At 37.0% G+C, this 24,862-nt stretch overlaps 1 protein-coding gene across 6 annotated transcripts in view; it reads left to right on the top strand.

Moving 5' to 3' along the window:
• Positions 1 to 24,862, top strand: part of UBR5 (ubiquitin protein ligase E3 component n-recognin 5) — an 85,743-nt gene that overhangs the window by 54,748 nt on the left and 6,133 nt on the right. For all 6 annotated transcript variants that reach the window (XM_058812519.1, XM_058812542.1, XM_058812535.1 and 3 more), the window contains 34 exons: positions 1,467 to 1,593; positions 2,516 to 2,667; positions 3,066 to 3,161; positions 3,577 to 3,700; positions 4,020 to 4,117; positions 4,910 to 5,058; positions 5,490 to 5,581; positions 6,502 to 6,648; positions 6,747 to 6,865; positions 6,961 to 7,087; positions 7,187 to 7,316; positions 7,541 to 7,701; positions 8,207 to 8,446; positions 8,600 to 8,723; positions 9,335 to 9,446; positions 10,495 to 10,626; positions 11,265 to 11,526; positions 11,870 to 12,134; positions 13,927 to 14,138; positions 14,506 to 14,736; positions 16,536 to 16,609; positions 17,171 to 17,343; positions 17,443 to 17,556; positions 18,103 to 18,323; positions 18,962 to 19,082; positions 19,190 to 19,288; positions 19,548 to 19,791; positions 20,377 to 20,488; positions 21,004 to 21,148; positions 21,438 to 21,568; positions 22,442 to 22,502; positions 22,794 to 22,969; positions 23,351 to 23,435; positions 24,345 to 24,500. In XM_058812519.1, coding sequence (XP_058668502.1) covers positions 1,467 to 1,593; positions 2,516 to 2,667; positions 3,066 to 3,161; positions 3,577 to 3,700; positions 4,020 to 4,117; positions 4,910 to 5,058; positions 5,490 to 5,581; positions 6,502 to 6,648; positions 6,747 to 6,865; positions 6,961 to 7,087; positions 7,187 to 7,316; positions 7,541 to 7,701; positions 8,207 to 8,446; positions 8,600 to 8,723; positions 9,335 to 9,446; positions 10,495 to 10,626; positions 11,265 to 11,526; positions 11,870 to 12,134; positions 13,927 to 14,138; positions 14,506 to 14,736; positions 16,536 to 16,609; positions 17,171 to 17,343; positions 17,443 to 17,556; positions 18,103 to 18,323; positions 18,962 to 19,082; positions 19,190 to 19,288; positions 19,548 to 19,791; positions 20,377 to 20,488; positions 21,004 to 21,148; positions 21,438 to 21,568; positions 22,442 to 22,502; positions 22,794 to 22,969; positions 23,351 to 23,435; positions 24,345 to 24,500 — 5,012 coding nt within the window. The remainder of the gene's footprint in view (positions 1 to 1,466; positions 1,594 to 2,515; positions 2,668 to 3,065; positions 3,162 to 3,576; positions 3,701 to 4,019; positions 4,118 to 4,909; positions 5,059 to 5,489; positions 5,582 to 6,501; positions 6,649 to 6,746; positions 6,866 to 6,960; positions 7,088 to 7,186; positions 7,317 to 7,540; positions 7,702 to 8,206; positions 8,447 to 8,599; positions 8,724 to 9,334; positions 9,447 to 10,494; positions 10,627 to 11,264; positions 11,527 to 11,869; positions 12,135 to 13,926; positions 14,139 to 14,505; positions 14,737 to 16,535; positions 16,610 to 17,170; positions 17,344 to 17,442; positions 17,557 to 18,102; positions 18,324 to 18,961; positions 19,083 to 19,189; positions 19,289 to 19,547; positions 19,792 to 20,376; positions 20,489 to 21,003; positions 21,149 to 21,437; positions 21,569 to 22,441; positions 22,503 to 22,793; positions 22,970 to 23,350; positions 23,436 to 24,344; positions 24,501 to 24,862) is intronic.

Consider the following 24,862-nt stretch of genomic DNA (forward strand, 5'->3'; position numbering starts at 1 on the left):
CTGAACACATAAGAACTGAGGGGTTTTGCCTGGAGAACTGGCAGAGATTTCATTAGACAACAGAACAGCAAATGACCCATTAGAGCCAAAGCATATACAATTGATGGTTCTCCAAAAACAGATGCTAACTTTGTTAGTGGAACAGTGAAAATTCAGTTACAGATCACTTTCTCCAGAACAGGTGAAACCTCTGATGCAGAGAGTGGTTGTATTGCTTGAGGGATCGCTCTCCAGAGCTGTGACCCCCTTGTGTGAGAGGTCCAGAAGTGATGGGTTGTGAGTTATGAGAGCTAGTGAGTCTGAGAAAGGAGTACAGCACAAATACCACGGCAATTCTTTTACAACTATGAATCAACTTGTAGCTAGGGGCACAAGAACAGTATTCTCTCACTGCTAACTGTTTAGTAGTTGTCTGCTTTGAGCAGTTGGTGATCTTTGTCTAAGAAACCTGCACATGCTTGTGAACAAGCAACACCAAGGATATCTTTTACTTAGGGTAGTGGTGAGTGGAAATATTTAAAGAATAACCTTACTGTAACAGCTGACACACACTGTCAGATTACCTTATTCTTTTCATTCTTTGACTGAAAGGTATTAATAGCACTTTCCTGTTAAAAAAGAAAGAAAAAAGGGAACTGTCCAGGCCTTAATACTGTCACTTGTGAAAATAAGTGTGCAGGGAATGGTGACTCTCAGTTTGAAAAGCCTTTGAATAGAAAGTGAGTTGCAAGAGCATTAGCCCTTGCAACTTTGAGACATGTCCTGAAAGAACAAGCAGAATCACCTTAAGAATATACTTTTCTTTGTTCAGAAATACACAGTTTCTGTCTACTTTGTACCAAAATAATCATCTGTATCTTGCTTTAATATTCTGTATCACGCTTCACAAAATTCAGTCGTCATAACGAGTAAAACTGGTAGGTGTTATGATGCTTAGGGTTGTAGAAGTTAGAAGAAATGCTAGTTCTTTCTGATATAAACTGATTGTACTGCCTTCTTATACTCCAAACATAGCTCTCCTAAGCAGGTACATACCTGGAGTGTGTATATTACAAGCCCACACATTTGCATTGTTCATGGATGCTCACTGTGAAGTGTGGTTTGTTTTCTTGTTCTCTGGTCTGGTGTTTTGGTGGTTTTATTTCTTTATTTGTTTTTGTGTACTTTTTATAGTTGTTTTTGTTTGTATTTTGTTTTCTTTGTTTTTTATAATTTTTATCAAGGCTTTTTTGAAGCCTTGACTCAGCAAGTGTCTAGAATCATTTACATGATAGGACCTTGTCTGTTGATGATGCTGAAAGCTTGTTCAGAATCATTGTTAAGCTCATCCAAAATAAAAATTTGTATATGAGCCTAGTTTGTCTCTCTAAACGGGGAAAAAATAATAGTGACGTTCCATATTTTATACTCCTTTCTTATAATTTTCCCAAGTAAAATTTTAGCACTGAATTTTCTTAATTTTTCAGAAGCAGAGCGCTCTGAGAGGAACACGTTTGCTGAAAGGCTCTCAGCTGTGGAAGCTATTGCAAATGCAATCTCTGTTGTGTCAAGTAATGGTCCAGGAAATAGGGCAGGATCATCAAGCAGCAGGAGGTAAACTGAGTAATGGCTTTCTTCTTGTTTTCTGAATGCTAATTTCTGTATTAATTACCAATCTGTTATTAATTCTTTTCTTCAGTCTAGCTTAAGAATTGGCCCCTGTTGCTAGCTTAAAATTGGATTTCACTTCTTTAAGCACAAAACTAGAGCTCTAGTGTTTTTTTGAACCTTTTTTTGTATGAGAACTAATGGTGGGATATTTCTAAACTAATCCTCTTTTCTGGGGTTCATGCTTTGTCTGTCAGTTGTGAAGTAGAAATGTTCCTCCTTGTGGAGAAAAGGAATTTGAGGATAAGCTTTGGTGTTCTTTACCAAGAAGTATTAAGTATGACAGAACTACTGTGGTGGTGGCCAGGCTTGTTTTAAGAGAATTTCTAAGGGAGATGGTCACTTAAGCAGATGAATAATAGTGAGACCAACAGAACACCACTGGGGAAGAATTTAAGTTGATTCATTTTATTCTAAGCAGTCATTAAAAAGAAATTCTATCAAGGCCCATTTTTTAATCCTTTCATTAACCTCTGTTTGTAATTAGATATTAAAAAGCAGTAGCAATAAGAGCAAATCCTTGCAAAAGCTTAACACTCCTGGCAATGAGCTTGGGCTAAAAAGAATGTCAGATAGCAGTAAGAATGCCCATCAGCTGCTGTCTGCAAGAGGCAGTGATGTGGTGCCTAGGGATGTGTTCTGGGTTTAGATCTGACTTGAAGCGTTGCTGAGTGACTCCTCTTCCAGGGCTAAAACATTCTGGTGCAACAAAATATAAGCAAAAATACCTCTTGGCTCATTCTTACTTATACTGAAATAAAATGGTGATAAGAGGAATTTAATTTCCTTTTTCAATGTGAATTTTTTCTTAAATGTGTTCTAATTATAAATGAAAATGTTAATATTTCTGCCTTGGTTTTGTATTTAGTTTGAGATTAAGGGAAATGATGAGAAGATCCTTGAGAGCTGCTGGATTGGGCAGACATGAAGCTGGTGCTTCATCAAGTGATCACCAAGACCCAGTTTCTCCACCAATAGCTCCTCCCAGCTGGGTTCCAGATCCTCCTGCAATGGATCCAGGTAAGTCTGCTCATATATCACATTAGACTGTAGAAGGAGAGATTTGGTAAAGAATTGATGGCTTTTAAGGTGAATAATAACTTATTTTAGTCTCACACTGTCATCTGTCCAATGCCATTAAGGTAACAAGTGTTCATTGAGATAACTTGAAGAGTTTACTGAAGACTTAACAGCTGGTTTTTAATCCAGTATATGTGTTGTTAATGCTGGTGTCAAACTGCTGGGAAGTCTGCTTTGTAATGCTGAGTTACATTACAGACCTAGGAATGTGGCCGTTTGTGGGAAAGATTGCCAGTTAATACAGAAAACCTGCAGTGTGTTAGACATTGCAGCAAGAGCATATTGTTAGGGATGTTTTTATGTATTGATATACATCCTGCTGTTCTGTTTACTGAAAGATGGTGACATTGATTTTATCCTGGCCCCCGCTGTGGGATCTCTTACCACAGCAGCGACTGGCACCGGCCAAGGACCCAGCACCTCCACAATTCCAGGTGAGGACATCCTGCTTATTTGATTATGCTTTAGAATGGAAATTAGCTCAAAAGCTGTCTTTGCTTGCACAGACTTTCTGCCATATGAAAATGCCTCTTAACTGATGAAGATTGGATTGAAGCAGAATCTCTCAAGTGTGCAGAAAGTAAATGAAGCACCGTACTATGTTTATGTAAAAATATACATGGAGAGTGACAAATATGTAAAACTATGGAAATTAGCATGGAATTGGGATTACCCTCTCTATTTCAAAAATAATTTGGAACTGAAATTTACAGTACTTCATTGAAGTATTGCTGAAACCACTGAATAGTCAAGTTACCAGTTATTCACCACAGTGAACTACCTGCTTTTAGCAGGTAGTCATTTTTTAAGGAAAAACAGTTTCTCTGCAATTTTTTTTCCTTACTGCAGGTCCTTCTACAGAACCATCTGTAGTGGAATCGAAGGATCGGAAGGCAAATGCTCACTTCATACTCAAATTGCTGTGTGATAGTGTTGTTCTACAGCCTTATCTTCGAGAATTGCTGTCAGCTAAGTAAGGATTTTCATGACAGTTCTTTTGTAATGTTACACTACCTTAAATCAATTACATAGAAACCTTTTAAAAAAGGTTACATCAAGGCCTGTTAGTTAAAATTGAGAATGTTAGAATACGCTGTGTTGTGTCCTGCCATCCTTTAAAAGTATGTCTGTTTCAGAGGAGTAAAATAAACAAGACTGCTTATTCACTCTGTGTTTTTTCTGTTTGCACAAACTCAGTGGTGCTAAGTTTTCGTGTATTTGCATCCTACTTCTCCTGTTACAATGAAAAAACTCGGTGTTTTAACTTGTCTGTTGGGGTTTTTTTTGCCTAGGGATGCGAGAGGCATGACACCATTTATGTCAGCAGTTAGTGGCCGGGCATATCCTGCTGCAATTACAATTCTAGAAACTGCACAGAAGATTGCTAAAGGTACAACAGTTTTAGTGACTGCAGGTGTGGGGCTTCCTTCTAAACTTTGGCATGTGTGCAGAGTCATTACTAACACTATAGATTGCTGCATGTTTTGGAAATTTTGCTATTGTGGATTATCTTTCTCTTTTGCAGTTTGTATATTGCAGTAGATTTCTATGAATATTAGCTTTTGTGTTCTTTATAGTATTTTTGGCATGTCACTGTTTTATAAGTGGATTAAGGTACTATTTTTTGGTAGCACAGTTGTATCACATGGAACTTCTTTGTTGAAATTCAAAAAACCTGCTATACAGTGATATGCCAAGCTAGATCCTGTTCCTGAAAAGGCTTATATACAAACAAATATTTTGTGACTATCTTGTAATGTTGGTATTTAGTTTTTTGGGAGAAATACATGAAATTGACTTTAGGGGAAAAACTTAAGCACATTAGACCTTGTCATACCGCAGTTCTGTAGGACTTCGTGTGGGACAAGAATACTTCTTTTAATAATATGGTTCATAGTCCTTCAGAATGGTGATACATTGAATTGACAAAAGAATTAGTGAATTTAAAACTGGGGAAGAGGTAATGGTGTTTTTCAGTCAGGAATTTGCAGGGGCTTCTATAAGAAATAATGTGACAAGCAGAAAGTTTTCTCAAAAAGCTCTAACAGGTTTTATTCAAACTTCTAATGCTGTATGAGATTTTGTAATGGCAAACATCCACCAAGAATGGATTCTTTTGCTGGATATTTTTTGGGGTTTTTTGGGCGGGGTTTTTTTTAACACTGTTATTCTATTACTTTAGCTGAAGCAACTTCCAGTGAAAAAGAAGATGATGTGTTTATGGGAATGGTTTGTCCTTCTGGTACAAATCCAGATGACTCTCCTTTGTATGTTTTGTGTTGTAATGATACATGCAGTTTTACCTGGACTGGTGCAGAACATATTAACCAAGTAAGTTTTGTTTTTTTTTTAAGCAAATAGGAATGTGTTTCAGCCATGTATTGTGTTAGTCTACTAATCTGATTTTTAAATTATTAATTGCATTGTTTAACTTTCTGTGACTTTTAAGTCTGGTGTAAGTACTGCCTCCCCAAACTGCTATGTAGTGTCAAAGCTGACTGTATTCCTCACAACATGGTTATTACTGGGTGTGGCTTTTTCCCCTGTGGCTAACTTTGGCAGGAATTTTGATGGACATGGCTCTTTGAAATCACTGAATATTCTAACATAACAACTAAGTTTCACTTTCCAGAACTGACCTACTTCTGAGTTTAGGCATCAATTTAAACAAATTCAGTTTCATTGTAACCTGAACTAGCATGAGATTGCAAGCACTGTAAGGAAAAAATGATACATAATATTCCCCCCCCTCCATTTTTTAGGATATATTTGAATGCCGAACATGTGGTCTGTTGGAATCACTTTGTTGTTGCACAGAATGTGCAAGGGTCTGTCACAAAGGACATGACTGCAAGTAAGTATTGTGTTCTATTTCTTAAAATTATATCAGTATTTTGTGGTTTCCTTTGTTTACTGATGCTTAATAAATTTTTTCATTGTTTGAAGTGTTCCAAACTTAGAGAACAGAAGATAAATGAAATAGTTTTGTATCTACTGTGTAAGATTTATTTAATAGGCCAGAATTGAAAGAGTAACCTGAAGTGGTTTTGTACTTTCCATTTTGTAGTATTTAGAGTAAAAGAGTAATTCTCAAAGTGCATAATATTGTGAGAACATTATATCTAAATAATGCTGTGTTTTCATTTTGGGTGCCCCTCAGTGTTTTATGAATCCTGGTGACAGATCATTCTTAGGAATTTTCGGAAAGAAATGTAGGATATTAATCTTCTAAAAATCAACTGTAACAGAGGGAAAAGTGAGCAAACAATCAAGAAATCTCAGATCAACCTGGCCCAAAGCTTTGAAGCTGTTTGTGTTCTGTGCTGCTGTTGCAGGGTGTAAAAGTTACAGCATTAATATCCTAGCTATAATGAGCTAACAAATACAATTATAAAGATATTCTCAGCAACATAACAGTTACTGAGATTTTACTGCATGTCTTGAGTATTTTCAGCTTAATTTTCTTGGATGGAGGCTGTTTTAGGGAAGAATAAATGACCTTGGATGTGTTTTACTAAGACAGTATGAAAAGCTGTGTAGTTAAACTGCCCTCTTAAGGTGAGTGTAGGAAATGTGGATGACAAACGTCAAGTGCTGCCACATATAAAACCCATATTTCTCTTTTTTAAGCTAGGTTTTGGCATTTTGCTACTATCAGAAACAAAAAACTGCAGAAAGAAATCTAAGCATGTAGACTAACACCCTCAGGTTGTGTAGAAAAGATTTGGTATCTTACTGGACAGTGTTGCAGTTCACCTTTTCTATTTCTTGTAGGCTCAAACGAACATCTCCAACAGCCTACTGTGATTGCTGGGAAAAGTGCAAGTGTAAAACACTAATTGCTGGGCAAAAGTCTGCTCGCCTTGATCTCCTTTACCGCCTGCTTACCACCACAAATCTTGTTACCATGCCAAATAGCAGGCAAGTTCATGTTGGCATTGACTAGGGCAGAATTAAAAAAATTATTTTCTAAATATATGTGGTATATTGTATTTCCACTAACAATTTTTTCATTACAGGGGAGAACATCTGCTGTTGTTTTTAGTACAGACAGTTGCCAGGCAAACTGTAGAACACTGCCAGTACAGACCACCTAGAATCAGGGAAGATCGCAATCGTAAAACTGCAAATCCTGAAGGTAAGAGCTGTTTCAGTGAAATAAATGGCAGATTCCATATTTCAGTATCTCTTCCTTATGCTTTCTTGGTTTTTTTGTTTGTTTTATCTTTCTAGATTCTGATATGCCTGATCATGATTTAGAGCCTCCTCGTTTTGCCCAGCTAGCTCTGGAACGTGTTTTACAAGACTGGAATGCACTGAAGTCCATGATCATGTTTGGCTCCCAGGAAAATAAAGACCCGTGTGTATCTATACATAGTTGTTGATGTAAAGTTTGATCTGATACTTGACACCTGCTGGCTTACATATATTTATTTCTTTTCTTTTTGTTTTTTCCAAGTCTTAGTGCAAGCAGTAGAATAGGTCATCTTCTGCCTGAAGAGCAAGTTTACCTTAATCAGCAAAGTGGAACTATTCGCTTGGACTGTTTTACACACTGCCTTATTGTCAAATGTACAGCAGACATTTTGGTAAGCACTCTTAGGCATGTTTTACATAGACTTTCTGGATAATAGGATATTGTAAGGTATCTCAGGTCATTTGTTCGGAAACTAATTTGAAAGTAACTTCAAGTTAATCATGGCTTTGTGAATTTATACTGTTATGACTGTGATCTCCTTTGAGTCTTAATCTCTCTTGTTTGATGCTTCAAAATTGCATGCAACTAATGAGTTGTAATGACCTCTTTCTTCAGCTGTTAGACACTTTGCTGGGTACTCTGGTGAAGGAATTACAGAACAAGTATACACCAGGCCGCAGAGAAGAAGCTATTGCTGTTACAATGAGATTCCTGCGTTCTGTGGCAAGAGTCTTTGTCATTCTTAGTGTGGAGATGGCTTCCTCCAAAAAGAAAAAGTAAGTGGCGAAGATGTGTGTTGGTTGTGGTGGTTTTTTTCCTTTATTTACTTTTTTCCCCTATATAATGAGTTGATAAAAATCAACAATAGGCAGAAACATCTGAATTATTTTGTATTCTGTAGACAGACTTGGAAAGATGCACAATAGCTGCTGGTATGTCATGTAATTTCTTAATGCAATGTTTGTTAAACTTACATGTTCATACCGAACTTTTTGTTTATAGTGTATGAGTTTTTGGAAATAGTTTTTCTAAACATATTAAAATTACAGTGTATGGTTGGTTGTCAGTAGTAGATTTAGATATCAAGCCTCAGTCTTGAATTATTGAATGATAAACGTTTTTCACTGACTTGAATAGGTGCATGTTGTTTCTATACACACAAATGCATGTATCTCTTAAAATTATTTTTTGAGAAAAAAATTAGGACAATTAATATTGCCACAAAGTTTTTGGGAAAAAAAAATGTGTTTGACATTTATCTTTCTGTATTTTATCCCTCAGCAATTTTATTCCACAACCAATTGGAAAGTGTAAACGTGTATTTCAGGCATTATTGCCTTATGCTGTTGAAGAGTTGTGCAATGTAGCAGAATCTCTAATTATTCCAGTCAGGATGGGAATTGCACGTCCTACAGCACCCTTTACCCTTGCTAGCACTAGTATAGATGCCATGCAGGGAAGTGAAGAACTGTTTTCTGTGGAACCTCTGCCACCCAGACCATCATCTGACCAGTCTAGCAGGTAAAACTTATTAAAGCTTACTATCTGTACTTTTCAAAGACTTCCTAAAGGTGGTTTTATTTTGGAGTTTTTGTTAGCTTTGCATTAAGTGATAACCAGAGGTCCAAATCGACTTTTTTTTGAGGATTTATTTTTATATATTTTTCTTTTAAGTTCTAGTCAATCTCAGTCATCCTACATAATAAGGAATCCTCAGCAAAGACGAATCAGCCAGTCACAACCAGTTCGTGGCAGGGATGAAGAACAGGATGATATTGTTTCAGCTGATGTAGAAGAGGTCAGTTTTATTTTTGTACTTTTTTTTTCTTCTCAATATAGCAGACCTAATACATTAGCCCATGCTTTGACATCTGAATCTGAAGTCTATGCATCTGATTTGAAAAAGATATTAAGTAGCACTTCATGAAATCTTACTGTGCTGTAAGCATTTTTAATAGAACTTTGTAATTGTTGTTTTCTATTTTATTTCTCTCTGTTAAAAAAGTTTTAAAGTCTTTCAGCACATGACAGCTATTATGTAGGTTCTGTTAGAGAGCTAGAGGGTTTTTCAGGAGATGATAGCAGATAATACCTCTTCAGTGTTTAGAAGCTAATTTTTGATTTTGTAGTCAGTTTTATCCTTATAGCATTAAAATCTAATGTCCAAAGCTGTTTTATTTGTAAATAAATAAATATATTTATTTATTTACAACACTGTAAACTGTACAGCCACGTACAACTACTGTGGCTGTAAGTTCATTTTTTTGTTCATATCAGCTCAATTTTGAGGTCATCTTCATCTTTCTAAGATGGGGTTTTTTTAAATCAAACTTTGCACTCTGTTTTGGAAAACTCATAGATTCTCTGATATTGAAGATAGTCTGGCATAATATTACCATCTCTTTCCAGGTTGAGGTGGTTGAGGGGGTGGCAGGTGAAGAAGACCATCATGATGAACAGGAAGAACATGGTGAAGAAAATGCTGAAGCAGAAGGACAGCATGATGAGCATGATGAGGATGGTATGTATAATGTACATCCTGCACATTTACTGCTTGAGTGAGAAAACTATGCACCAAAAAGAAAAGCATCTTTGGGTCCCCAGTGATTATGATTTGGGAGATTTGCAGGAGTAGAGAGAATCCAAGGGTTCCAGACTGTTCATCTTACAGAAGGAGATGTATAAAATTAGAGAATACATGTAGTAGGCAACTACATGAACTTTTTCTGGTTGAGTAGAAAATATTAAGTTCCCAAAGGTATCAGATGTTATTATATTCTTGGTTAACAGTGTATTTTACCTTTTGTATTTACTACTGAAAAATGTTGTCGATGGTTGGGCCAGCGTCAAACCATGACAATGGTAGATGTGTTCTCAAAAGCAGTTTGAATCCTGGCAAGCTAATTCTCAAACTAATCACAAAGTACTAAATTATGATTCAATAATTTGTAGACATAATTAATCAATCCTGTATGAAAATGTTTGAAATTATTATGACTTGTCTTGTATTACTTAGTTTGGGGTTAGATGGCCCAAAGCTATGATTTAAAAAAGTTATCTTCTTTCTGTCTGTGCTTTGTGTTTCCAGTCAATCCATTTACAATATAGTAAATCTGTTTACTGATTTGGTGAATATTCAAACATTTAATTCTTAAAGCTTAAAACTGGAATAGAAGCTGTATATTGAATAAGTTTTTATAGAGTTTTCAAATATTCCTTAAATACTATTGAAACAGCATATGGTAAATTGTCCTAGTACATGTGTATGAAAAGTTGTGGAATGTTGTGGCTGGAGTGACTTATTTTGAATCCTAAAAGCCTTTATTTTCCCTGTGTGTTGAATATACATGTGCAGTGCAGAGTGAGAATGGGTGGCTAATTGCTGGAAAATAAGAAAACATGCTCCAGGTATTGCTGGGTGTCTGCACTGCTTTTATGACCCCCCCTGCATATCTATTAACTTCTGCTGTAGTAAGAGTGTCTGGGTTTGTTTCTGACTTATATGAGTCACCACAGTAATTATAATTTTATCTTCTAAACATGAGATGCTTTGTCCATTGTTTTTATAGGCAGTGATATGGAGTTGGATTTGCTGGCTGCTGCTGAAACAGAAAGTGACAGTGAGAGTAACCACAGTAACCAGGACAATGCCAGTGGGCGCAGAAGTGTTGTCACTGCAGCTACTGCTGGGTCAGAAGCAGGTACACCACATCTTTTTGGGTCTATTCTAGCTAGTTAAATTTAGATATTAGGAGTAAGTACTCTCCTCCTTCCCTAGATTTCCTGCTTTTCCTTTGCTCTAATAGTAAGGTATCATGCAGACTTTTTGGACAAGGAAATGGATTAAGATGTGACCTACATTTTTTGCTCTTTTGGAGCAGCTGCATGTGTTTGAAATTGTCATGTGCTCTTGTGTAGTGAAATTAAATAGTCTCACTTATTTTCAAGTGTAGTAGTTGAAAACAATGGTTTATGGTTTAAATCAATACATAAAACCTGAGCACTCATTGTAGAGGTGTTTGAGAGCAACTACCTTACTGTCCAGTTTGGAAACATAATTTTTAGAATTCTTCTCCTAGGAGTAGAATCAGTAAAGTATTTTTAAATCCAGTTACTTCTTAATTTGTATTTTGAAGTGTAAGTAATCATACTGCTTTTTCATTACACCTGTATATAATTAGCAGTATGTTATAATAATAATTTATTAAACCTTTTCAATAGTGGTATTTGAACCTTTTTAGTATAGTGTCATTACTCATGGAAGAAGTCTATGCTGACATGATACACGTATATGTGCACACGTGTGGAGCTGTCAGTTTTTGCTTATTTTTCTCAACAGGAGCTAGCAGTGTTCCAGCATTTTTTTCTGAAGATGACTCTCAGTCAAATGATTCCAGTGACTCTGATAGCAGCAGCAGTCAGAGTGATGACATAGAGCAGGAGACCTTCATGCTTGATGAGCCCCTGGAGCGAACCACAAACAGCTCCCATGCCAATGGAGCCGCGCAGGCTCCCCGTTCCATGCAGTGGGCTGTACGCAACACCCAGAACCAGAGGACTGCCAGCACAGCCCCCTCCAGTACATCAACCCCAGCAGGCAAGTCTCAGTGAACTGCATGCATGAATGCCAGCTCCGGCTTTTTTCCTTCCTCTGCTTCTGTTTATTCTCTTAAGGATGAAATCTTATCTCTTTGCCGTACTGCTGACCTACCTTGACTGTTAGAGTTCTAGTTTTGAATTTACAAAAAGGGAAAGATCTGTTGCAGTTAAGATCTGAGTATGCTTACTATAGTTAGTAATTATTTGCTAGTTACAGTTGTGATGTGAGTAATATTTACAAGTTTATTTCTGTAAATCTTGATCATGAAATCAATCAATACACAAATGACACAGCGAAGATTAAATGAGTTCATTAATGTAATGTTTTCTTTTGTATTTAGCAAGTTCAGCGGGCTTGATTTATATTGATCCCTCAAACCTTCGTCGGAGTGGTACCATCAGTACAAGTGCAGCAGCAGCTGCTGCAGCGCTTGAAGCCAGCAATGCAAGCAGCTATTTGACATCTGCAAGCAGCTTAGCAAGAGCATACAGTATTGTGATACGGCAGATATCTGACCTGATGGGTCTGATTCCCAAATACAATCACTTAGTGTACTCCCAGATTCCAGCTGCAGTGAAGCTGACATACCAAGATGCAGTTAACTTGCAGGTAAGAACATGGAAATGTTCATCAAAAAGATGTAATTTCAATACAACTGGGGTTTTTAAGGTAAAATTATAGAATTGTTGAGATTGAAAGTGACCTCTGCATATTGGCTAATCTAAATTTCTTTGAGGGTCAACAGGAGCAGGCTGCTCAGGACTGACTGTTTAGATTTTGAATATCTCCAAGGATGGAGATTCCACAGCTTCTCTATTAAATATTTGACAGCTCTCACAGTGAAAGAGGATTTTTCTTGAATTTAAAGGGATGTACCAAGTATTTCAATCGTTGCCCACTTGTATATTCACTTGGTGTCACTAAGAGTCTGGCTTTGTATACTTCATACCTTTTTGTCAGGTGTTTGTACACACTGGTAAGATCCTCCTGAGTTTGTTTCTTCAATCTAAAGTATTCCCAGCATTCTCAGCCTCTTCTTATGTTAAGAGAGAGTGTGGGCTAAAGTAACTCCGGTCACTTCTTTAACTGAATTGATTGTAATTCATATACATATATTCTTTCAAAAAAAGGAACTTATGTTGATTTTGTTTAAACAATGTCTGACTGGTATGTAATTAATAGTTAAGTGAGTATTGACTAGGGATTTCTGCTAGACATCTGTTGCCATATTCTAGTTGACATTAACTGTTGAGTCTATATAAGAAGAAAGTTAGTAAGGGCCAAATAATTAAAGATTTGTTCAGGTAAATGTACTGTTCACTGTCCTTTCCTTCAGGGACACAGTCATTATTTCCATGTTATGCACGTATTTTTTATACTGTGTTCTTGACTGACTGTTTTTGAAAATTTATGTAAAATGCATCTGTAGAGAAAATACACGTCAGCAGTCTTCCCCTTCATGTATAGACATTAGTTTCAGAGACTGACAAGATTGGAGGGACTCCAGTGTGTTTAGAAAGTACGTATCAACTTGTACCTGGGCTTAGTGATAGGGTAAAATTGTATAACACAGCTGCAGGAAAGGACTTCTGATTTGGGAGAGGAAGGTTAGAAAGATATTCTGGGATCAAACACTGGGGTAAACAAACAGGGAAGAAATAAGAGAGTGTAGTTTTATTATGGAGGAGGCTAAAATAATTTTTTGTTCAGGAGATTTTTAATGGGAAAAGTGAACAGGAGATCTGTCCAGCTGAGGCAGCAAGAGGTTTGTATTAGCACAGGAAACTTGAACAGTGGAGGTTTCGTTTGGACATAGAAATAAGGTTGAGACAGCATTTTGTTATTTTAGTGCATTAGAAGTGTGAGGGATATTTTTGAAGACCAGAATGCAGAGGAATGAAGAAAGCAGACTAATGTTGGATCAAAAAAATCCAACAGGTCAGTGGAGTTAGCAGATGATAAGAAAAGCAGACTGCGGAGCCAGTAGTGGGAACAGGTGAAGTAAAGATAAGACTAGTAGGTGAGACTTGTGTGTAGACATAGTTCTCTGTGCAGGTCTTAACTTTGTTGTCTTCAGTGAGTAATTTGCAAGGGGTGAAGAATGCTACAAGAAAGTCAGGAATTAAGCTCAAATCATCAAGTTGTGCACACCTGGGAGATGCTGAGTGGGGAGGAGTAGAAGAGATGCCCAAAAGAGAGAGAGATGGTGAGAATGCTTAATAGATATCAAAGTGGTAAGCCATGAGAGCTGCATACCACCACCACTGTGCATCAGCAATCTCAAGAGAGCTTTCAGAAACTGATCATCAGTAATTCTTGAGCATGTAGGGAATCAGGAAGATTTCATTCTTGTCACCTACTTCTATTGTTTGCAAAACCAATTAAATCTCATTTTCTATAGAATTATGTGGAAGAAAAGCTTATTCCTACTTGGAATTGGATGGTCAGTATCATGGACTCTACTGAAGCTCAGCTGCGTTACGGTTCAGCATTATCATCTGCTGGTGATCCTGGGCATCCAAATCATCCTCTCCATGCTTCTCAGAACTCAGCTAGAAGGGAAAGGATGACAGCCCGTGAGGAAGCCAGCTTGAGAACACTTGAAGGAAGAAGGTATGAAAATAGTTTGATTGCTGCATGCAGTATGAATTATCAGTTTTATAGTCAAATCTTATTCACAGACATCTTAGAAATCTTATTCTGCAGCTCTGGAATGCAGTTGCTGTTTTGATTTAAGTTGGCTTCCTGTGTTGTTGCTACTATTTGGTTTATTCTGACATACTAGATTCATCTTGAGCATTAACTGTTTACAATGTACTGCGTCTGACCTGCTTGTTCTATGCTTGTAGCCTGTTACCACTATTTTTGTGTAGAGTTCATTGACATTTCACATCCACATTTGAAATACAGGGCTTATAAATAAAATATGTGTTCTCCTGTGATGCCTGATGTCTCTGATTCAATCCTTTTCCTGCACTAGACGTGCTACCTTGCTCAGTGCCCGTCAGGGAATGATGTCAGCACGTGGTGATTTCCTGAACTACGCGCTGTCCTTGATGCGTTCTCACAACGATGAGCACTCAGATGTTCTTCCTGTTCTGGATGTCTGCTCACTAAAGCACGTAGCATATGTGTTTCAAGCCCTTATTTATTGGATTAAAGCAATGAATCAGCAGACAACATTGGATACTCCTCAGCTGGAAAGGAAAAGGTACTGAGGTTGACTCCTAGAAACAAAACCTATGTAAAAAAAAAAAGCTCTTTTGTTTCAGTTATTGCTGTTGTTCCTCAGCATCTTACATAAACAGATGCATTAATCTGGATGTCTGTGTGTGGGTGTGTGTAGTAACATACATATCATAAATGTGTGTAGTAACATATTATAGAAAGAATTTCTGTAATGGTATATAATGTACCTGTGTTTGATAAGCCTGTTGCAGTACCCTATTCACTTCTTTTTATACTGTAAAATGTTTTCCTACTGTTGAAACTTGAGTTGGATTTTTAACTCCATAGCAGTGCCTCTAAAAGACATACTCAGGACAGTTTCTCAGTTAATGATGTGAGACATACATTTGACATGATAGCACCTTACTTAGATATCTGTCAAACATGTTAGAGATGACATTGGAGAAAATGTCATTGTGTGATGTAATGGGCTTTGTGATTTTGTTTTCTATTTGGTTATATGCATTTGAGACTCATCTGATATTTAAGGCACAGGAGAGAAATTAATAGCTGAAAATGTCCTTGAGTTGGAAAGCTGCTATTTCAACTATCACATTTTACAAGGTGCATTTATTAATTTTAAGTTGTTTTAAGATTTCTTTTTTCTTTTTATTTTTTTTTTCTTTTTTTTTTGTTTCAAATGCCAGTTAATGCTAATAGAAATGTCCATCCGTTGGTATTCTACACCAGCTGTTCCCATTTCTTAGCTAGGTTTGTAGGTGATGTACCCAAGCAGTCCTAATCAACAGTTAAATGCAGATTGTGCCCCTTTCTGCTCCTAATTTTCAATATTGCAGGTCAAGCTTAACATTACATTTTCTCTACAAATTTAGTAACTGTAAAATACAAGATATTAATATCTTTGATATCTATTGGACTGCACAGTTACTTACTGTGTTCTGTTTATCTTGGTAATGTTATGACCTCAAAGGTGTACCAAGAGAGTGTTATCAACAGTAGTTTCTTCACAAGTAAGAATGATATAGTACAGTAATCAACTTTTTGTACTGATTTGAGTAGTTCTAGCCACAGCTTTAGCTCTTTTCCAGGCAATTACATACTTCCAGAAGCTGCTTTTCAAAAAAAAAAAAAAAAATTCATGTACTGAAATCTGTGAAATAACTGTTCATAAAAGAATTGGGAAATTTGCATGAAATGCTTTTAAAACTGTGAAGGTCTAGACATTTTCAACTAAAAGTGAGTGGTTCAAACAGTTGCTTCCATTACATTACATATTAGTAGTCTGTTATCAGTTTATCAATTTCATCTAGTTTCAGAACATGTTTCACAATGCATAAACTGCCAGAAATTAATAGTAACCAAAGTTCTTGACAGAACAGTAGTATAATATAGTGAAATCAAGTTTTTAATGTGCAGCTTGCAGACTTACATTCTGGAATTACCTCAGTGAGATTATTTTTAAATTTTGAAATAGTATTCACTTGTATATTTCTTCCAGTAATGCAGGATTCCTAGGATTTTATATTGATACAGTGTTTAAAACCAAACATCAATGCCCAAAGGTGATTTTGATCTTAACTTGTAAGATCAAAGTTGGTAGGTGGCTCTAAGGGTAACTGTGTGAGTGATGTAGTGAGTACATAATGAGAAGTTCTCTACGGTGCTTCAGTTTTAGTTGTGTTTTTGTTTTGTATAACTCTTAAGTACACTTGCTGATTATGCTACAGATATAGATGTTTTGCCAAATAATTTCTTCAAGATGATTGACTCTTTTTTACTCTTCTCTGTTTTCTTGTTGTTGTTTTGGATGTTTTTATTAAGAACTCGTGAGCTTTTGGAACTGGGTCTTGACAATGAAGATTCAGAACATGAAAATGATGATGATACCAATCAAAGTTAGTATACAAAAATTAACATAGCATACCAAAATGCCAGACTTTCTTAGTGCTTTTTCCCTTTAGCTAGCTGAGATTTTGAGTAAATTTTGCTGCTTGTATATGTAAAGTTGGGTTTAGTAAGATTTTCTTAGCATTGTTACTTCACCAGTTTTCTTCTACCATTGCCTATTTCATTGCTTCACATTTCAGGGCCATCTTTTCATCTTCTCTCTCACTAAACTACAGTATTACTTATCTACCATTCTACATTAAAATTTGAATCATAGTTAAACTAATCTTTTTTATCTGATGAAAAACTGCTGAAAATGGTAGAATATTTACTCCTATATACAATGTAGGAGTGATGTTCAGTAAAGCTAGGTATAGTAAAAAGAATAAAAACTATAACTAAGCAAATTAATAAAGATACAGCATTTGCAGAAGCATCCTGTAGAAGTGCTAAATTTGCAGAGGTTCTCCTCTAGTCAGGTAGCTAAGAGGGAAGGATATTAATTTTTGGCATTTTAAATCCTTACTTTTTCTAACTGTGAAAACTGATTTGAAATCTCTGATATTTAGGTGCTACACTCAACGACAAAGATGATGACACCCTCCCAGCAGAGACTGGCCAGAACCATCCATTTTTCAGACGGTCAGACTCTATGACATTCCTCGGCTGCATTCCACCCAATCCTTTTGAGGTTCCTCTGGCAGAGGCCATCCCCTTGGCAGACCAGCCACATCTATTACAGGTGACATCAGAGATGGTGTTTTGGAAGAAAACTGCAGTTTGCTTTTTCATTCCTCACCGAAGTGCATTATTGACCCAGAGCTCTTTTATTGTTTTTCAGCCAAATGCTCGCAAAGAGGATCTGTTCGGCCGGCCCAGTCAGGGTCTGTACTCATCTTCTGCCAACAGTGGCAAGTGCTTAGTGGAAGTTACAGTGGATAGAAACTGCCTTGAGGTAAATGTAAAGCTTTATTATTTTAAACAATATGGTAATTTAAACTAGAACCATCATTCCTTAAAAAGACACTTTAATGTTTTCAGAGAGGATTTTATGTAGCTTTCAGAATGATAATTTAAAAGCCCAGTGCCTGTGAAAACTTGAAGTCTTTAGGGAAAGTGTGCTTAATATAGAAACTTGATGATTATTGACTTATAGCAGCTTTCAGGTCGTATTTTTAAATGCAGCAGTACAATATTGAGCTAATTTTAGAATGCTAATTATATAATTATTTTTGATAAAAAGATTTAAATCTTCCTTTAGTCCATCCAATAGATTTGACTTGCCTTCAGACTGAACATTAATTGGCAAGCATATAAAATGCAAACACACAGTGGGGAAAATAGTTTTTTTGTATTTATTGAAATGATTGTGGCCACTGTGTTTTAACAGGTCAATTACAGTGTTCATTTTGTGTGATTTAAAGTATACACCTATGAATATATGTGCTTCAAAGCTTCTACTCTGCTTTGAAAGTGCAGCTAAATTTTACTTCTCTTTTAGGTTCTTCCAACTAAAATGTCTTATGCAGCCAACTTAAAAAATGTTATGAGCATGCAAAATCGGCAGAAGAAGGAAGGGGAAGAACAAAATGTGCCTACAGAAGAATCTGAGAGTTCAAAACCAGGGCCTTCAGCTCACGATCTTGCAGCGCAACTGAAAAGCAGCTTGTTGGCAGAGATAGGATTGACAGAAAGTGAAGGGCCACCCCTCACATCTTTCAGGTAGCTGAGTTTAAAATTACAATTTGAAATGTTGCTGCTCTTCTAAGTGGCTGTTTGGGAGTCTGGAAAGTATTTTTGAAATTAAAATGGGTAGCTTAATTTAGTTTACATTTGTAGCTTGTAGTTTAGATTAGTAGCTTCTAAAGTGAATAGTTGAACAGTCTTCAAAGAGGTCTGTGCAAACTGTAGGCAAATTCCTTTACTCCCTGACTTCCTGCTGCAGACCTGCTGTGATGTCCTGGGTAGCCAGGCTGAGCAGTTGGAATCCATAGTTTGCCATCTCTGTCTGGTGGTGCTGCCCACACTTAATGAATTAAACTGCTCTCTCTTCAAATTACAGCTATTTTAAAATAAATTAAGGTCTTGGTTGATGGGAGACCAGTAACAGTGCATTCCACATAGCACCAAAAGTTACGTGCTTTTGGAGTAATTACCCTTTGGAAGCAAGGCTTGTGTTTCTGCTGAAACAAAGCAGCTTCATGTGCTTTTGTGCACAGACGTGATGTACTGTGTCATTGTTTATCAGGAATAAAAAACTTTGTTGAATGCAGAGGCTAAGAAAAGGCTGAAGTACACAAAATGTGTCTGAAATTTTACTTGATTCCACATATCTGTCATTTTTTTCTTCTTTCTGTCAGGCCCCAGTGTAGCTTCATGGGCATGGTTATTTCTCATGACATGTTGCTGGGACGCTGGCGCCTTTCTTTGGAGTTGTTTGGTAGAGTATTCATGGAAGATGTTGGAGCAGAGCCTGGATCGGTATGTATTTCTCAGTGTAAGGACAGTTCCTCTTACAACTAAGTTGTGACTCTCTCTAATTATTCTGATTTTGGGGTTAGTGCTTGTTTTTTTTTTATTATTTTTAGATCTTGACTGAATTAGGTGGCTTTGAAGTCAAGGAATCGAAATTCCGCAGGGAGATGGAAAAACTTAGAAACCAGCAATCAAGAGATTTAACATTGGAGGTAAAAAATCTTCTAATAAACTTTCATTAGAAGTTGAATTAGTACAGTAACTTGATAGAAAAATTTGTATTTCAGAGTCTGCAAGCAGGTGTCTTAAATCATACTTTGTGAGTTATGTTGCAATTACTCTGTAGTTTTTCCCACTTTGTTAGTTGTTTTTTGGATCTGTGGAGCACTGTCCAGAAATCTGTTGTGAAGCTGAAAGTCTCTTAGAATGATAGTTGGTAAAGAAAGAATTTTTTTTGGTATTTTTTACTAGGTTGATCGAGACAGGGATCTTCTGATTCAGCAGACCATGAGGCAGCTGAACAATCACTTTGGTCGCAGGTGTGCTACCACTCCGATGGCCGTACACAGAGTGAAAGTTACTTTTAAGGATGAGCCTGGAGAAGGCAGCGGCGTAGCACGGAGCTTTTATACTGCTATTGCACAGGCTTTTCTGTCAAATGAGAAACTGCCAAATCTAGATTGCATTCAGAATGCCAACAAGGGTACCCATACAAGTAAGTGATGCACAGCAGTTAATCTACAGAAAATATTAATAAAAACCTTGGGTGCTTTATTTACATAGAAATACTTGGCCTTGTGCCAGTGATGTCTCTTGTTAGTTTAGCCTAGAATCCATAAAAATTATGCATTAGTTCTCTGGAGCAAGGAAATGGCTTTCCCCCCCTCCACGCACTTTCAGAAACAGGAACTTCTTGTTTTTCTTGCAACAGGAGTCTGTTTTAGGTGTGCTCAGATTTTTTGAGTGTCCTTCTCTCCAGCAGGTAATAATTGTCAATATTTTAGCTACTAAGAGCTTATATATTTTTTTACAGCTGCTCTATCTGACTTGCCACAAACACATTTTAATGGTTTTGAAAGTATATATAAGCTCTTAAAGTATTTTATCATTTTTAAGTTGGTACAAACACTTCAGGTCCTTTCTGAAGTTTGGCTGAACCCAATCACTGCTTCAAGTGAAATGGTTCTGTCTCATTGATGTCTGTCAAACTCTTCCAAACCTTAGTTTTCCTTACGCTGAAACTTAGGTAGGAGAGAAAAATCTAAAGATGTTTAAGTTTATGAGGTTTTTTGCCCTTCAGGTCTGATGCAGAGATTGCGAAATAGGGGAGAGAGAGATCGGGAAAGGGAGCGAGAGAGAGAAATGCGGAGAAGTAGTGGCTTGCGAACTGGTTCTCGGAGAGATAGGGATAGGTAAGTGATAATCTTTATCTTGATGAAGATATTTTGTCAAATAGAGTAATTGCCTTGGATATTGTCAGGAAAGATACTTCCTCCTGTTAAAAAGTTAAAATAGTCTCTTTGAGGAGTGATTTGCAGGTTAATTTGTTGAAATTTGGTCTCTAGTTTTAATTCTTTACAGAATTATTAGGCCTACTTTATCATTAATTGGTTATGTTATTGGCCATCAGTTTCTTCTGGTAAAACAATAACAAAAACTTGTGTACTAGAATAAAATTGTGAGGTAGTGTAGAAACAACAGTGCCATTGGTGGCATGTCTGACTGCTGTATCCAAAACACAAGTAATACTAAAATCTCTGGTTTATTTTGATTCTCTCTTTCTGATTCATTCTCTCCAAGCAGCTATGAGCAACACTACTATTCCAGCAGTAAAGCTAATGCTAATATCAATCTGTGTGCAAATAATACTGTTCCAGAGGATTTTTGAATTTTTCCTCTGAGTACAAACTGCTCTGATTATCTTAAGGGACTTCAGAAGACAACTGTCCATTGACACACGGCCCTTTAGACCAGCCTCGGAAGGAAACCCCAGCGATGACCCTGACCCTCTCCCAGCACACAGACAAGCCCTTGGAGAACGGCTCTACCCTCGAGTGCAAGCAATGCAGCCAGTAAGACTTCCCTAATACACTTAATGATTGTTCTTGTCATCTTGTAATGTAAAAATTTATTTCCTTATCCATAATTGAAATAATTGAAACATAATTGATAGTATTCAAACATGTAAGACTGATTTTATTTTAAATTTTGTTAAGATTTTGTTTCTCTAATTTGTTTTTTAGCTTAGGAGGTATCTTGTAATGCATTCTCTATTTAAAATACCAAAACTTTCATAAGATCATATTTGAAAATAAGAGAACTGGAGGAGAATAGTAAGACCTATCACTCCTTTATCCCCAGGCATTTGCAAGTAAAATCACAGGAATGTTGTTGGAGTTGTCTCCTGCTCAACTGCTTCTGTTGCTAGCTAGTGAAGATTCCCTTAGAGCAAGAGTTGATGAAGCAATGGAACTCATTATTGCACATGGCAGGTAAAGTATCAAAAGTGAGAACTGACTTTGTGGCCAAAGCACTTGTACTGTTCTACATCTAACTCCAATACACGCAGCTTATTTCTTGATAGTCTAGATATTTTTCTTTGGACAAGTGACTTTTTTGCTTTGGTTTAATCTATTCTGACTGGTTTCAGAATATGACAGTTCCTTATTGAGAGCAGCCCTGCTGAGAAGGACTTGATGGGTGCTGGTGGATGAGAAACTGGACATAAGCTGGCCATGCAATGCACCAGATGTGTTCTGGGCTGCATCACAAACAGCGTGGCCAGCAGGTTGAGGGAGAGGATTCTGCCCCTCTCCCTGCAGAGACCCCACCTGCACTGCTGCATCCAGCTCAGGGGTCCCCAGCACAGGAGGGATATGGACCTGTTGGAGCAAGTCCTGAGGAGGTCACCAAGATGATCAGAAGAATGGAGTACCTGTCTTATGAAGAAAGGCTGAGAGAACTGGGGTTGTTAGCATGGAAAAGAGAAAGCTTATGGGTGACCTAATTGTGACCTTCCAGTCCCTGAAGGGAACCAACAAAAAGATGGCAAGGGACTTTATACAAGAGCATGTAGTGACAATTCAAGGGGAATGGCTTCAAACTGAAACAGAGGAGGTTTAGGTTAGATAACAAGAAGAAATTCTTTACTGTGAGGATAGTGCAACAGGTTACCCAGAGAAGGTGTAGATCTCTGGAGGTGATCGAGGCCAGGCTGGGCCTTGCTCTAGAGGAAAGTACCCCTGCCCACAGCAAGGGGGCTGGAACTAGATGATCTTCAAGGTCCCTTTCTAACCCAAACTATTCTATCATTCTGTGAGTCTGTGATGGTGAAATTAAATCTGCCTTTTTATTCCCTTCTCAAGGGAGAACGGTGCTGACAGTATATTGGATCTTGGATTGCTAGACTCTTCAGATAAAGTGCAGGTAATGTATCACCTGTTGCACAAAATTTATGTACGATTCAGTTTTATCAGTTGATTTTAAAACTGGAAGCAATTGGAAGCTTTATCATGCAAGACAAAGTTCTGTTTAATCATTTCATTTTGAAAGGATTAACAATAATTAGTCAAAAGTATAAAATGTCATCAAGGAAATAAATACCACAGGAATTCTTAACCAATGGAACCTGAATCTTTGGGTCCTGTAGCAAATAGCTTGATGTGTGTCAGTAAATAGAATGAAGTGTGTTAATTGCTGTTCTGACTTTGAAACCAGGAGAACAGAAAGCGCCATGGATCCAGCCGCAGTGTAGTAGATATGGAATTAGACGATACAGATGATGGGGATGATAATGCACCACTTTTCTACCAGCCTGGAAAACGAGGATTTTATACACCCAGACCTGGTAAAAACACAGAAGCAAGGCTGAATTGTTTCCGGAACATTGGCAGGTATTCTACTATCAACTTCTTAGTCTGAAAAAATATAAAAGACAATCATGCACAACACCAGGGAGAGTACCAATGATCCAAGCTGGAAAAAACTTGGTTCTTAAAATTTATTTTTAATGGTCTCTATTTCTCACACTGAGCCTAAGTAGGGGGCAATTTGCATATGTCAACTTGAAGTTTCTTTTCCTGTTAAATTTTAATTTTTTATCCTTCTTGTTAAAAATTATGTATGCCCATGATTTTCGTTTCTGAGCAATACATTTGGAAAGCTGATTCTAGCTTAATTCTTAGATTATAAGAACTCTTAAATGTGAGTTTGCTGAAGGATCTCTAGTGTAATTTCCGCTGTACCAAAACAAACTCCAAACATTTTTTTTTCAGAATCCTAGGATTGTGCTTATTGCAGAATGAACTATGTCCCATCACATTAAATAGACACGTAATCAAAGTTCTGCTTGGCAGAAAGGTAAGTTGAACATGAAAATTTTGATTTCCTGTAATTTCTTAAAGCTTCATCCATAAAACTGGGCTTTTCCCCCTAACCACATATGTATTAACTAGCTGAGCTGATACTGAAACTGTATGGAGGTGTTCAATTTGAGGACTGTTAATTTTTTCATTTCCTAGATTTTGAACAGAGTAGATGTACTAGAAGTCAGGTATTTGACTAAGATGTAATGATTTTGTAATAAGTTAGCCTTCAACTCTCTTCAGAAACTACATACTGTCTCTGCTTTTTTTCTTCCTTAGACTCAGAAACCATAGTGTTAGAAAATACTAGGCAATAGCTTACAGAAAAGCATTTTTGTGGATATTTGAGAGAGCTCATGGAATTAATTTGTAATTAAAATTTTGTCTCAAGAGTAGGTATAATTTAATTTAGAGCAATAATTACTTAAACTTTTGACCAAAACTGCTACCCTGGCCCAGTAAAAGCTAATATGTACTGCACTTTTGATGCATTAGTCAATGGCATTGTAAGTTCTGTCTGATCCAGCAAATCTAAACCAAAGTTTGTTACTATTGGTCTTTCCTTAAATTCACTTTTGATCACATAATCAGTTACCCAACATTGTATAATCTTTAATGGAAAAGAGTTAATGGGAGAAATGGCCTTTAAATACCTCCTGGTGTCTTCCAAGAGTGTTTGCCTTCTAAATATTTTCTTAAAGTTTTTCTTGTTGAATATGTATTCTTTTCAGTATTCCAGTGTACCTTCTAAAGCAGACTGAAAGTAGGAGTTTACTGCATTTATTTCTGTGTGTTTGTATCTTCTGTTGCTAGTGCATAGATCTGGCACAGGTCACATAATTTTGAATACACTCTTAAACACCTGTTGTGTTTCAAACTTCAAACTTGTGTCCTTTTTTTATAGGTGAACTGGCACGACTTTGCTTTTTTTGATCCGGTTATGTACGAAAGCCTTCGGCAGCTTATCCTCGCCTCCCAGAGTACAGATGCTGATGCAGTGTTTGCAGCAATGGATTTAGCCTTTGCAATAGACCTGTGTAAGGAGGAGGGTGGAGGGCAGGTAAGCACAGCTAAACTTGTGGCTCTCTAGTTTCAGAGTTTGACAGTGTATGCAGGGTGTAGTGTGTACATAATCCAGGCTCTTCTCAGATGGCAGATAAAACATTTTATTCTTCTTGGATTCGGTGCAGTGTTCTTAGATATTGAAGCCTGTATTTTTTTCTTTGGAAATGATCTGGAGTGTACCATAGACCCTGGTAACTGTAGTCAATCCTAGGGAATTTTTAAAACTAACCTGTAGTAGTGAATTATACTTGGGTTTGGAGGTATATTGAGCAATAAATAGCTTTGCAGCATACTGTGGTGGTTGTAATGATCTCATTTCCATTATATCCCTTTTCTTCTTCCCCTTTTCAAATGTTC

The sequence above is a fragment of the Ammospiza caudacuta genome, chromosome 1 (genome assembly GCF_027887145.1).
Source record: "Ammospiza caudacuta isolate bAmmCau1 chromosome 1, bAmmCau1.pri, whole genome shotgun sequence".
Taxonomy (NCBI): domain Eukaryota; kingdom Metazoa; phylum Chordata; class Aves; order Passeriformes; family Passerellidae; genus Ammospiza; species Ammospiza caudacuta.